Source organism: Arachis ipaensis, chromosome B07 (assembly GCF_000816755.2).
Source record: "Arachis ipaensis cultivar K30076 chromosome B07, Araip1.1, whole genome shotgun sequence".
NCBI classification, from domain to species: Eukaryota; Viridiplantae; Streptophyta; class Magnoliopsida; order Fabales; family Fabaceae; genus Arachis; species Arachis ipaensis.
The window spans coordinates 28298668-28313823 of NC_029791.2; the positions used below are offsets into that span (position 1 = coordinate 28298668).

Genomic DNA, 15156 nt, shown 5'->3' on the forward strand with positions numbered 1-15156 from the left:
CATTATTATAATATTTTTAAATTTTAAAAATTATTTTACCTAACATGATTATTATTGCTTATGCTTATTAAAAATTATTTTTAATTTAATTTACTAAACATATATGTTACAACTTTAAAAAAAAGTTTAATTACTCTATTGGTCTCTATAGTTTCGCAAAATTTTCAATTAGGTCCCTATACTTTTTTTCCTTTTAATTGAGTCCCTATACGTTAATTTTTTTTCAATTTAGTCCCTACTAACGTTAAACGTCAAAAAAATGTTAGTGGATTGTGAAATTATTTTTATACCCTTATGGACCTAATTGAAAAGAAAAAAAATATAAGGACTTAATTGAAAATTCAGTAAAACTATAAATATTCAATGAAAGATATTCCTATAATCCCTATTCAATGATTCTAAGACATGAAAAATATTCCTATATAATCCCTTTTATTTTGTTACTATCATTCTTTTACTTATTTATATACAAATTATACCAAAAGTACTTTTTTTTTTTTTTTACTTTCAAAATACCTTATCTTAAGAACCTAAAAAAAAAAAGAATGGAATTGGAATTGGAGCTACCAAAAGAAGAATGCACACAAAAGTAATGACAACATAATAAACTTTACATTAATACTTAAGAGCATACTTACATCTAGTTTGGAATTGGAGGAATGCATCCACCAATTGATATTGTATACAAATAAGCAATAATCGATGTAAAATAAAATACTACAATTTTGTGTGCGCCCTTTAGCAAATGGGCAAAAGATTATCACTATGAAAATCCATGCTATGCCTAATGAATGCAAAATTGGGTGACTTCAATTCAATAGGTAGCTACTCATGTCTGTCTAAGAACTTCTCTATAATGACTGAGAATGTCGCAAAGCCAGCACAACCAGCACATGCTACTTTTGGACCACCTACAATCACAAACCAACACCAAAGCATTCTGAAATAAAGGCAGAGAACATATTTTTGAACTAAACAAGAAACATTTAAATCTTAATTGAAAACAGTGTATTCATGCCACATTTAGGATCAGAATAATTATAGTTCTTCAGATCATCCTGAAAAATTTTAACCCATTTTTATCCTCCAACCAAACATACTCTAGTATTAAATTTTTAAGGTAATTTGCACGTTCACAACTACAGATTATGTCAGAGGCAGAGCAAAACTTGAAATCAATACCTTTCTAAGTTTATCAATCTCCCAAACAGAAGCATAAGACTAGAGATAGGACTTCAAATCAATGGCTAGCCACAATTTTGTTCAACGGTTATCTAAAGGTTTAGGACCTTACCACCTAAGAATGCAAAATCCTTAGGCTTCAGTTGCCACTTCTCATGTATAAACACATTCTTCCAAGCACCAAAAACGTCAAGAAACTAAATTTATAAAGCAGAAATTAATCCAACTATTAGCCCTTCTAAGGAGCTATGTTACATGCAATTAGAGCTACAAAGCTTTGATTCATAATTAGGTAAAAGAGAGAAGAAAACTTATCCCATTCATGGCATTCTGCTCACTATCGGTCAAACCCAAAAACTCCAATTCCCTTGGCTCAAATACTCTTTGAAAGATACGAGTGCAATACAATACATCCTTAATTTTGAAGAATCCATGGATCATAGCCATCAACAAAATTTAGAATATAAATTTAGAATATAATTTGAGAAATAAACAGAAGTTGCAAATAATTAAGCAAAACTGAAACTGAACTACAAATTCACACAACTTAAGAATTCACAGCTTGAGAGTCAGGAACTGAAAAAAACTGAAAAAAAATAACACAATACGAATAGAACACTCCTAAAACATTCAGCTTCTCCTTATTCCCAATCTCAGTCAATCAATTCTTCCTAAAAAATAAAGAGATTAAAATGGGACACCAAGATGAAGAAGAAAGGTTAAAATATCATCATATCTAAAATATCATTAACTATGTTGATCAATTAACTGGCTACACAAAAGATAAGAAAATATAACAAACACCACAGGTAAAGAGTAATCACAGCTAATTCTTAAATACTTGATATTAGTCCTTCACTGAGTCAGCATCGAAAGATGGACGATGGCAAACAAATGAGGGAGGTGCAGATATTATTGAAACATTTTTGGTAATCCAGTTTTACATTGAAAATCGGAGCCTCCAAGTTCGAATTGTTTTCCCCCAATTCTGAAACCAAGACAATGTGAAAAAATCGAACAAGGAGGTGAAAGAAGAAGTTGTAAATACAGAAAAGGGGAATGAAAATCAATGTCTCTCACCGTAAACTTACACTTGAGGAACAATCAATTCCTTCTGGAACTACCGCAACCGAAGAAAATAAACAAGCGAGTTTTCGATTTCCTGCAGAAGAAGAAAACGTAAGGAAGGAGAGAAAAAGAGATGAATCAGAGAAGCTATAGCCAGCAGATAGAAACGAACATCAAAATTGGATTCATCGCTGCAAGGTTGCAATGAGGAGAATCAAACGCACCCAGTTCCAGCTCTGATTAACTTTGTTTAGTTTCTCACCTAAATCTGGTTTCCCTGTCGCATGAGACGGAAAAAGCTTCCCGATTTCAGTTCCTAGGCTCTGCAGAAATGCGAATCTATGTCTAAAATCCAAATAATGGCGACATTTCAGAGCTTCTGTCTCCGACTATGGCTGTCAAATCCAGTCGGCCACGATCGTCCCTATAATGAGAAAGACACTGAAGACAAAGAAGAAGAATAGGGAAGGGTAGAGAAGGAGCTGGTTGTTCTGGTTTCTTTTCTGATAGAACGAAAATGGTGAGAACGAAGGTAAGAGAGAGAGGCTGGTGTAGAGGAGGGAGACGGAAATGTGGAGGAAGAGTAAAGGGTTAATTTTGTCTCTCTCAAAATAAAAAGGGAGACATAATTTATGAATTTAAAAAAATTGAGAGAATATTCAATTTAGGAATAGAATATTCCGTTAAATCAAACGCTTTTGTTACGGTAAGGATTTAATTGAAAAAAAAAATTTGTGCAGGAATCCAATTAAAAGGAAAAAAAGTATAGGGATCTAATTGAAAATTTTGTAAAACTATAGGAACCAACAGAGTAATTAAACCTTAAAAAAATTATATTTTAAAAAGAGGTAAATACCAAATCGGTACCCGAAAGATTTTGACGCTGACAAAATGGTACCTGACTTTTACTATTGACAAAATAGTCCTTAAAAAGTTTTAAAATTTGAGAAGCGTGTCCTCAAACTCGCCGGAGCAAATCTCCGGCAAGCACAATGCTAACGTAGCCGCCGTAACTTGGCAAACCACCCCCAAACCCTAATCCCTCCTCCCCATCGCAGCCCCCTTTCCTCTCCCTCCCCAATGCACACTCCCCCCTCCCTCTCCATCGCAACCCCCTACCCAATGCACACTCCCTCCCCATCGCAGCCCCCCTTCCCTCTCCCTCCCCATTGCAGCCCCCTCTCCAACGCACACTACCTCCTTCCTTCTCCCTCCCCAATTGCAGCAGCAGAAGCCTCAATAACAGCAGAAACAACACCATCAGAACCCAAAACAGAACCAATAGAAGAACCTGCACATTCAAAACCTAACCTTGCTTGTTCCTCCTTCTCTCTTTTCCCTCATTCCTTTCTTCTCTTATCGGAGGACCATAACAATAACAATATCTATTCACACACACAGACATTTACACAAACACATAACCTACATATATAAATATAAAGAGAGAAAGAGAGAAAGGCTGAGGGGCTGAGGAGATGCGGCTATTCCAGGCCTTGTTGTCGCTCCGATGGTGGTGGCAATAGTCCTTGATAGTGCTCTTGCCGTTGAAGTTGCTATTGCTGTTGAGGTTGTTGCTGCGATAGGAAGGAGAGAAAAGTGTGCGTTGGAGTTGCTGCTGTTGTTGTTGCTGTTGATGTTGAGGTGGTTGTTGCTGCGCAATGGGGAGGGAGAGGGAGGGGGAGTATGCGCTGGGGAGGGAGGGATTAGGGTTTGGGGGTGGTTTGCCAGGTTACGGTGGCCACTTTAGCATTCTGCTTGACGGAGATTTGCTCCGGCGAACTTGGGGACACGCTTGTCAAATTTTAAAATCTTTTAGGGACTATTTTGTCAATAAGAAAAGCCAAGTACCATTTGGTCAGCGTCAGAATCTTTCGGGTACCAATTTGATAGTTACCTCATTTTAAAAATCAACTTTTATAAACTACATTTTAAAAAATAAAAACTTTACCAAACTAAATTTTCGTATTTGATTTTTTGCGGCAAGCAGGGTATTTGTTTATTTCAATTGGTCGGTATTAATCAATCAACTAAAAAATTAAAAAAAAAAAAGAAAGAAAGAGGCGGATATTCAGCATTGTGTGACCGGTAATACTAACGTTATTGGAGCAATATGTCACAATAAAGTGTTCTTTCACCAAAGCTTCAAAGCTTCCTTTCTCTTGTGTTCTCTTGTATTCTTAGCTTTCTTACTAAGTATTGAGGGTTAGGCTGACTTGGTCTTAGCTCAAGAGGTTGAATAAATCTGAGTGCCGACACGGTAGCGTTGGAGTATGTCTAAGGCCGTGACAAATAGACCAATAGTTATGAGAGGACAGAGAAGTTATACATTACCATAAAATTGTGAGAAATTGAAAGACTAATGTACAAAAAGGTGGCACAGAAAACATTGACAGGGTAACTGGTCTTCCAGTTTCGTAGGTTATACAAATTTACAAACGCCATTCCATTGAATGACTCTGCTCAAGCTATTGTTCATTATGAAGAAAGCCAGCAGCCCCTGAACAAAATCTGATTTTTTTTCTTAATTTTTTAAAAAATAATATCCTTACTCAGACTGCTAGTTAATCTTCTCATTATTTTTGTAGATAACTAGTGAAGTGAATGCCTACTTTGGCTAGAAACTACTCATGAAATGAACCGTTACAAATTGCAATTTACAACCAAAATTTTCTCACAAGTGGATGGTATATGTCTGCCTCAAAGCTGTTCCCTGTAACTTCACCCTCAAAGGTCTAATCAAATCTGTTTACGATCTTCGACCTGCAGCTGCAGTTTTCTTCATCCTAACATGATATATATAGCATAAACAAAAAAAATGTATACAAAGGGGAAGAATAAGCCTGTTTCAAGAACCACCCCAGGGGAAAAAAGGGATATTTATTTTCCCCTAGCTTTTGATTTCTTAACTGGAACAATTGTCAACTTTTGGCCAGGTTTTTTGGTACTGGCCTTTGAGGATCTCAGCATTGAAATTGGAGCTTGATGCTGGTTTTTCTCTCCTTTGTCATCTATAAATGGTTTAACCTCGAATGCTCCTCTCGTGAACCCTCTAGCAACCTGAAGGATTAAAAACAGCCTGTCAATGTAATCTTCAGCAATGTTATATATGTATCTGAAAATAATTGATACATCAATGGCAAGCAAAGCAGTTCTTTATCTCACCCAAAACCATATTTAATAGGATTTACCACAAATATCATAGATGGAACAAAGGGAAAAGAAATGGCCCATCAAATAAAAAATCCAACTAAAAGCTTTTTAATTCCTAATCCTTCAAAGAGTTTCTGACTTAAAACTGTAGATGAACCCCCATCAGATTGCAGCCTGCTCGTATCCACTTAAATTGATGAATTTTAATTCAGATATAGTGGCTTGTAACTTCTGAAAATTAAAAAAATTCACCACCCGTTTCTCATTAAAAGAGTGAGCAAGTGCACGAGCCACCTGCCTAGTCGGGTCAAAGAGTTCACTCCCCTTTCAGAAGAATTTAAACCTGTAACCTTCGGATCACAAGGCAGCAACGTTACTATTGTGCCAAGGGCCGTCCTCCCCTCTTTGCTTCATGGAGGGTACATGCATCATTAAATGTATATCTAGTACAGAATCAAACCTAAACTACCTTGCCTAAACATATGTGCAATTCAGTGACTCTACATACTTGTCCCCTTATTTCAAAAAGGATTGTACGGCTGCCAGTTTTTCATGTCACAAGTATTGCCTACAGGCTCTCATTTGAAACCTTGCATGATCAACTTGGGGTTAAGTCATTGCCATTTAAGCGCTTGTTCGTATACCTTAAAAGGTTACTCTCCAGCTTCATAGTTAGTTTTGCACCCTTTCAGAGACATGTTATATTTCCATGTTGAAACTTATTTTGGGTCAAGACTTTAAACCCAGACCAGATGTCACAATGCAACATTACCATTTTGCTGAAACTCACCCCATTTATCTTCATCGAATCAATTTTGTATAAATAACCGGCACTAAAGTAATAAACAAAAGACAAGATGTTTTGTTTTGTAAATAGTGGGCAGTGAGGGGATTCCTCCCACACTTTGTGATGTAAATCCATTTCCTTAAGCAATAGCAGGTTATTTAATAAAGTAAGCTTAAAAAATTATTAAAAAGAAATTTGTTGATCATTTGTACCTTTAAAAGAATCCAGACTTTGAGGGAACTACTCAATGTTGCAAGCCTTGTCTTTTTCCCTGAAGTTAAGTACTCACACATATGATGGTCAACTCTCAGAATAAATTTTGGCCATGACTTGGGGCTTATACTGTCTGCCTTAATGTCCAATGTTGCCTGAGATATCACAGTAGAAACAAGAAACCACACTCACTACAAGGATAACAAGCTAACAAGATTAAGGGAAGTGGATAAAACATTGTTAAAATCTAAATAAATGATTGATGATTCGCCAGTAACTATAAGGAGAAATAGTACAAAGATAAAATATTACAACAAGTGACATGCACCAAGACAAATTCATAAGGAGATGCCGAAATCCATCTGACAGAAAACATAAACCTAGTTGATTCCAGGTGCTCAAGGAATTATAATATAAATTAGAGCTTTTGAAAGTTTTTTTTTTAATTCTCTTTCTGTTTCTTTTTGCATCATCTTACGGCTGAAACATAATTTTCGGATTGAAAATGTCTACTTACAATAAACCGACAGATTTGTTGTTCAATTTTGGAGAAGGATGTCTCTAAAGCTTCAACCCTGCCTGTGGCATGGCAACAAGCACATGGTTCGCTAATCATGAATGTCACACTTGGTCGAACCTGCCAAACATCAGTAAAGCCTTAAATTATTTTAATAACCTTGAATAAAACAATAATCAGAAATTCAGAATCAGAGGACAATGAACGTTGAAAAGTTGTAATCTATGCATTATTCTTTTTCAAACCATAGTTGTTTTCTTTTTTGGATTTGAGGCAACTAGAAAGGATCATGTTCAGTAAAATAACACAAATGAAGTGAAGTTGTCACATTGATTGAGAAATTAAATAAAGCCATAATAAATCATTGGAAGAATCATGAAACGATCTATCTATTTCTAAATTTGTCAATTATTTTTCCTTTTTGAAAAATCAACTATGGCATAGTGGCAACATCAAAGTAGAATCATCATCATGGTACACTAAAATACAACGGCATACCCTCTTTCGTGTTATTTCCATGAGTCCATGTCTTGACAATTCAGAGACTTTCACCATGGATTTGTCTCTCTCAACAGCTTTCTTGACTTCTTCGTATACCAATCTTTTATTTGCTGATAAAGATTGCAAATTCAAGAAATATTTATTTGTATGGACTACATTAACAACAGGAAATGCCAATTCCGAGTGGCACAAAAGGTGAACATCTTTAATCTAAATATCATTGCTTTACTTGAAATTTGAAAATATCACTCCATGAAAATATGTTGTGAGAGCAACAGTTGAAAAAACTTTATATCTCTTGTAGCATTAGTAACATTTTAACTAGAAAGTCCCAAAATAACCCAATGTCTGTTTTTTGTGGTATAAGGGCAACCACATACTGAAATGCAAAGCTTAGGTCAACCAACTACTAGTGTCAATTTACTTCTTTTTTTCCCAGCAAAATATTTCCCCTTACATTGGTTTTCCATTTGCTTACAAATTTGAAACACTATGTGAAACACTATGACAATCCAGAATTATGCATATATGAATTACACATTCATGACCTACAGAATAAGTTCGCAAATTGTGCAGTGAGGCACAACAAAAAAAAAAAAGATTAAGCAGACAGAAATATTTTAGGCAATGATTTTTGTACTCAAATCAGTGATATTAAATATATTCTAAAGTATATTTGAGATCTCGTAGCTTGTATGACTTGCTGTATAATTCCATTGCACAAAAAGTGGGAGATTTCTATTTACCTTCATCTGTCATGTCAATGAAATCTACTACAATGATCCCTCCAATGTCCCGTAATCGCAACTCCCTTGCAATCTATAATACATTGTTTTAATTAAGAGCTTGAATTGCAGAGTTTATGCGAAATAATGTCTCAAGATAAAAGGAAAAGAAATCCTATATTCTTTTTCAATGTAAATATAGAATTATCTAAATCTCTGTGCCACAAGTGTTAATGTACTGTCAATCATCCTAAAGCATTTGTGAAGTACAGATAAATAATAATTAATAGAATGACATCTAACATACTCGTTTTGCAGCTGCAAGGTTGACATCTAAAATAGCTTTCTGCTGTGATGTTCCATGACCAAACATCCCATGTCCTCCATTCACATCAATAGAAACTAATGCCTCAGTTTGTTCAATGATTAAAGAACCTCCATTAGCAAGTGGAACCCTATAAAATGATCAATACAAGTTAGAAATGTTATCATTAAGCTTTTCAAGGATGCCTAGATCAGTTGACATTTGTCATTTTATATAAGAATATTGGCTAAGAGAATGTCGATCAAGGTTTGGGCTTTCGCTTTCGTTTCTTATAATATTCCACTGAAAAGTAATTCAAGAAAGGAGAAATTTAAAGGCAGGAAAGACACTTTTTCAATTGATCATTTTGAAATAAAAGAACTTTTTTTTACTCTCTATAAACTCACTTGCTATAGAGTTCTGCCTTTGTTGTTTCTGAATATTTTCTTAAAAGAGGAATCCACATGACTTGAAGTCTGGAACTTAGAAGGCTACTCTTGCATATTTTTATGGTTTATTTGTTGAGTTTTTTGAAAGTCGTATCCTCTGAACTGCAGTTGTTCAGTTTGATAAAAGACTTAAAGTAATGAAAAATTAAATAAATATTAGATTAAAACTATAGCTACAAAGCTATAGTACTGCAGCGCCCTTCAAATAAGGAGGTTCATTAGAAATCAAAACCAAATTTTCTTCAGCAGTTGTATTTGGCTATTGACAAAACTCAGTTATGATTTTTCTCATATAAAACCAGTAATTACATGATTAACATCCATTACTTTTTATCATCAGCTTAAAAATTTCCCAAATAATCCTCTAGAATATTGTATGTCACTAGGTTAGTTTCATATGATGAGTCAAAATACATATCTAGAAGATGGGAAGGAAAGAGAATAAACAATAACACACTAGAAGCCACACATGATGATTAATATTAAGTAAGAAGAGAAGTAACAATATTTCACCTTTTCTTAAGGATATTGTCAATCTCTCCCTCAATGTTGAATTCATCAAAAAGGGGAACCTTTTTATCATACAGCTCTACTCGATCACATAGATCAGGGGCCATTTCCTGCAGGTAATTGGTCACCTGAGGCTCAACGGAAAAGGTCAAAATCAGCAAATCAGAATTATCATATCCGTTTTATGCTGAATCTTATATTAGTCACCAATACAAGTGTTGCAAATTGCAACGCAAAAGATATTACTATTCATATACGTCATGAAAACACTTATCTCAAAAGTTAAGCTGATAAAAGGAGGCATATGTATAGTTATATCTCTAACACACCCCTTAGCAAAAGCCACTATTGGGTTTGAAGCATGATTATGCATAAACCCTTTTTTTTTTCCTTTGTAGTTTGCCTTATGTTGAATTTCTTTTTTTGGGGATAACAAATATCGAACTCTAAACCTTTTGGTAATAGAAGCTCATGAAACCATTTATCCCAAAAGCTAAGTTGATAGGAGGAGCCATATAAATAGTTATATCTCTAACAATATAGAAGTAGCATTATAAGATTAAAACAACTGGTTCAGCATACTAATATAGAAGTAGCATACTAATGATAGAGTTCTTCTCGTTTTCCAGGCTTTGACTGGCAATTGATGACAGACCAATCTAGGACAGCCTATCCTACATTTGGGTTTGCAAACTATTGGTAGCAGAGAATTACTCAACTCTTCTAGATTACCTCTATCAATGGAGGTAGAAAAAGCCAATTTTGTTTAAATGCACAAACTGGTCTGCTACATGGAAACTTAACATTCTGCAATTAGCTGAATAATTACCTCATGAAATGTTCTTGGAGAGTCAACCACCATCCTGTTAACCTGAAGTATATCATAAAATGTATTCAGGATACAGAGTGCTAACCTGGACTTTCTTTCTGATATACATAGATACAATTAAAAAGCTATAAGATCTTTTGGAAAGTGACATAAAATTAGCAACATAACTAACATTTTCATTGAAATAATCCTGAACCACTGAGAGAGTCTGACCCATTGCCCGGTGTAAAATAACAGGAACAGCTCCTTCCACACCTTCATCCGCAGCAAGAGCAGCAGATTTTGCATGTTCGACTATATTTTTCCATGTTGAGAGCAAACCTTCCAAGTCTTTGTGCAGCTCTTCTAAAGAATGACCAGCAGCAACAGTTCTTAAAGTGAGACCAAAACCCTTAGGCTGCAGTGTCTTTGCAATAACTTTCAACCTTGTTCGCTCAACACCAGAGATCTTTTTGGAGACTCCTATTTTATCACAACGTGCAATCAACACCTGCAGGTGAAAGAGTTTAATTAAGCAATACATGAAATGATAAAAAAAAATTATGAGAAAGAACAAGAATGCTATAGAATCAAGCTTTACAGAAGGTGAATGCATAAAAATACACATACCCAGAATCTACTTCTTAGTTTAGGATAAGCCGTCAGAGTGGGACCCTTAGTACCAAGGCCCTCTTTAACAACTTGGACAATGATTTTGGTTCCCTTGCGAACTTTGATCCATTTGTTTTCTTCAGAAGCCACATGAACTGCTTTCTCTGTATCTTTCGTTTGTAATATATGAGAGTTGACTGAACCATTCATGCCAAAACCAAGAAGGCTGTTGCTAGTTTCGTCTATATGGATTTCACTTCCCTCTAGGTCATCCTCAAAGTCAGCTTCTACTTCATCATCAATCAAGCTACCATTCACATTTTCCTTAAGAACTTCTGTAATATAAAAATCATCCTCTCCTTCATGCTCATCATAGGCATTGTGTACAGATTTTAAGCAACCATCCTCACAATAGATGTCTGATATTCCATCAGAGACATCAGCATCATGAGACTCATGATCATTTTTATCCTTGATATCAAGTTTTTGCTTCTTCGTCTTTTGACGAAATGGTGGGAATATAAATGGCTCCCTGTTTTGCTTAATGTCCATAAGGGCAGGTCTAGAACTCCCAATATTCACAAAAGCCCCACCCATATGAGGAACAAGTTTTGAGACTACCCCAACATATACACTGTCACACTGCACATTACTCTTGACAGGTTCCAATAATAACTCAACCAATTTATCATTTTCCAATACTGCAATTCTTTGCATAGTACATATTGAAGAGTTAATAAGTATAACAGTAGAAACAGGATCTTTTGAAGTTACATTAGTACTGTCTTCAGGCAATAATTTTTCTGTATCAACCAACTTCACTGGCTCTTCTACAGTGTTATCAGTTTCAACTTCATTGGATTCCTTTCTATCCTTAGAGACAGAAAAACGGGGTGAAAGGAGTAGCCAGGGTTCCTCCAGAGGCTGGTAATTCTCAGAAAGAATATTAGTAGAATGTGAATCCTCATCATCCATGCTCTCCATGTCCATATTGTCATCATCGTAGTACAATTGATCTTCCAAACTGAATATATCTGACTTTAACACGTCATTTTTAAAGAGACTCACAATCTCTCCATCATCTGTCAAACCACTGGAAGCATTTGAGTGTTCAGAAAACATATTTGCAAAATCCAATATATTTATAGTATTGCAAAAAGATGTAGAAGTACCTTTGACTGGTAAATGACTAGATGGATGCTCTGGGAAATATGTTTCCTCTATCCAGGGGAACCAAGTATGAGCTGAAGACATATGGGAACTAGTCCTAATCCACACATCCCTCACCATAACTTTATTTTCACCAAGGAATGTAAGGGGTACTGACAGAGAGAATGCTGGTCCTGGCTTCCAAATAACATTGCTTGAGGATTTTGATTTTCCCTTAATGAAATAATTATATTTGAAGTTCAAGCCCGAAGCAATCTGTGAGCACAAAGTTACAATCGAGTTACTAACTCATGAAAAATATGCATTTCAATTTTCATTCAGATTTTAAGAAGATTGTAGTTTCATATAAACCTATATATAAACACAAGGGGCATTGATCTGGACGATACAAAACTTAGTGGCAATTAAAACTCACCATTATTGTTGCAACAAATCTCAGACATTTCTACTGACACAAAAGCAGAAAAAAAAAATAAACAGGATTAAACAGTTAAATTACCTCAAATTCAGCTTTCCATATATTTGCATGTTCCGTAGGAGACATTAGAACAGCTTTCTTTGGTTTCCAGCAGCCCAATACAGCTGGGTCACCGGTTATGTACAGAAGGTGACCATCTTCTAAATCAGCTTCTACAGTCCAAATAATCTTGCATAGTTCATCAACATTTTTGGTTTGCTTCCCTGAGATATCAGATTGTCAAGATTCAATATTCATTCTATGCTGAGGAGAAATCACACATAAATGCAGAAAGGCAGATGCTGCACCCACACGGAATCCATAAGGCTGTTAGATCCCTTATTTGTTAGTCCGCAAACATGTATAAATACAGTACCCTTCCATTATATAGAGTAAAGCACCTAGTGGTTTATATTGCAAATCCTATGATTGCAAAAGTACAATATCTTAACATGAAGCACATAATCGGAATCGTGACCCTGTGATTCTGTGACAAGCCAAACACAAAATAGATTCCACTGATATATATCCGTAAACTCCTTGTAGGAAAAATTATGATTGAATTACCTTTTGATGCTGGCAAGGCTGTTAATCTTCTCACTGATTTGTGATTCTTCATACAGTATATGATCCTGTATACGCCATGCAGTGGTATGGGATGGCATATGTCCCTGTCCAAATAATATGATATATAAGCACAACCAAGATCTAACAAAAGAAAAAAAAGGAGCAGGGTGTTGACGCTATAAAGAGCGTCCATATGTCAAGAGTGTAGGTCACCCTAAACTACATTCAGTTCTTAATGTAAACCATATATCGGGTATATGGATTAAATTAACTACCAAGTGGTCAACATAACTATTTGCTGTTCTCAGCCAAAATTATGAGTGATGTGACACAGGTAATGAATTTTAGTAACCAAGAGCACTGCTTTCTTTCAACACATTAATCATATGATGAAATATAAACAATGAGACCAACTCTAATTCAACACATGTAGAATCTAAAGCTTATAACTATCCAAATATCTAAGATGGTGAGATTGCAATGAGCATCAATTTCTATCAACTATAAAGGAAAGCCTCTCTTAAAATACATCCATCACAATATTCTTTTTCTTTTCCCTTTTTTTTTTCCATAGCAAACTAACTACAACAAAAAATACGCATGTTTGAGTAGGCGGGACATGAAAAGTGCAAAAAATCAAGTGTGGAAAACACTTCAAATTGCTTCGTACTACAAAATTGCAGTAATGTTGAAAGGGAAAGCACAAGACGTTTACATTCCAAATCAGGAACTCCATATAGAACAAAGTTAATTCAAATTCGTTTTCCACCCTTAACCAAGCAACTATGAGTGAAAATCTAAACCCTTTTCATCTAGCCCCATATTGTCTCTCCTCTCAGTTTTCCACATTTCCATCTCATACATGCATAGGAAAGTAATAATTCCCTCTCGGGTAAAAATCATGTAAACCTCCCACAAAACACTATTGTGCAAAGATTGCATAAACCTTGTGCTGGAAACTAAACACAAACCATTCCAATATAGGCTGAGCTACAGTATTCCTCATAATCTGGAAGAAATAGAGAAAGCTTCTATACAACATGCAAGAGATTGATAATAACATCAAAATGCACAAGGCATCACAACATGAATTGATATACCATCCCACGATACAAATATATAATCAAGGGAAATTCAGAAAGAGCACAGCAATAATTATCAAAAAAACAATGACACACCCCCTCAGAGACAACACATCAAACAGGTGGTGTGTAGAAAGAAAAAAAAAAAACTTACAGTGAGAGGAACCTCTTTGGAGGAAACACAAAAGGGGTATAGAAAAAAGGACTACTAGCACAGCGAAAAAGGTGCTGGTGGCGGTAGTGAAGATGATGATGATGATGATGATGATGGTGATGGTGCATCAAACCAAGTTCAGCAATGAGCTCCATGAAAACAACATGAAACCCCCCACTTGGGTAAAAAGTGCTACAGTGGGCACAAGAGGTGATATATGAGAGTTAGAGCGTGCAATTTCATCACTTGGGGGTCGCGGAGGATTGAAGCTTCGAAAGGGTAAAGCAAAAAGTGTTCCTTTAAGTGTTGGTGTTGTTATTGTTATGAAATGCTATGTCTCAATGGATAACATACTAAGATAAGGAAATGGTAGTGGTGCTGGGGACGGGGTGCTATGCTCTTTGCTGATACCTGATACCTGATACCTGATACTCTCATATACCCTGAAGATAATGGTTTACTTGGCGCCTTCTGTGAGTTGTTTATTTAATTTTCTTATAGTTCAATAAAATTAAAGAAAATAACTACATGGTTTGATAGCAATGCATTTTAGTCATCACTTAAATGTCATCATGTTTTTACTTTTTACCCTTAAGATAAATAGTTTTAAAATATTTTTAAGTCAAAACAAGTTGCAATAATTTAAGGAAAAGTCTAGGAGATCAGTAATTTTTGTGTTTTTTGGCCATTACTTAACCATCAAAATAAAAGTGAGTGATCTTCCACCATTAGATGTAATCTCACACAATTAAAAATATTATTGATGGTCAATTGATAATTACAAAACACTAAAATTACTGGCTCCCTAACATTCCTCATAATTTAATATGCCTGTAGTTGTAATTAGTAAGGTACATCGAATTTATAGTGTGTTGTTTTTTTAACGGTGCATTTTTTTGA

General features: G+C 35.3%; 1 protein-coding gene and 1 long non-coding RNA gene across 5 annotated transcripts; both read right to left on the reverse strand.

The window, feature by feature from the left end:
* LOC107608075 lies at positions 599 to 2844 on the reverse strand. Its single transcript, XR_002351301.1, has 3 exons — positions 2513 to 2844; positions 1183 to 2344; positions 599 to 911 (listed from the first exon to the last, which is right to left on the reverse strand). It is a non-coding gene; the product is annotated as an uncharacterized LOC107608075 (long non-coding RNA).
* Positions 4637 to 14701, reverse strand: LOC107609307 (ribonuclease E/G-like protein, chloroplastic). Of its 4 annotated transcripts, XR_002351302.1 has the most exons (15): positions 14257 to 14701; positions 13021 to 13124; positions 12496 to 12677; positions 11999 to 12251; positions 10845 to 11908; positions 10408 to 10725; positions 10236 to 10277; positions 9410 to 9534; positions 8451 to 8598; positions 8165 to 8237; positions 7416 to 7528; positions 6918 to 7037; positions 6400 to 6555; positions 4806 to 5307; positions 4637 to 4770 (listed from the first exon to the last, which is right to left on the reverse strand). XR_002351302.1 is itself a non-coding variant. In XM_016311211.2 (14 exons), the coding sequence occupies exons 1-14, from the start codon at positions 14409 to 14411 to the stop codon at positions 5128 to 5130; spliced, it is 3033 nt and encodes a 1010-aa protein (XP_016166697.1). In that variant the 5' UTR covers positions 14412 to 14701; the 3' UTR covers positions 4637 to 5127. The 4 variants fall into 4 exon arrangements, 3 of the variants coding, with proteins under 3 accessions (XP_016166697.1, XP_020963208.1, XP_020963207.1); XM_016311211.2 differs by having other exon boundaries at positions 4637 to 5307; XM_021107549.1 differs by lacking the exon at positions 14257 to 14701 and adding an exon at positions 12762 to 12940 and having other exon boundaries at positions 4637 to 5307; positions 13021 to 13080.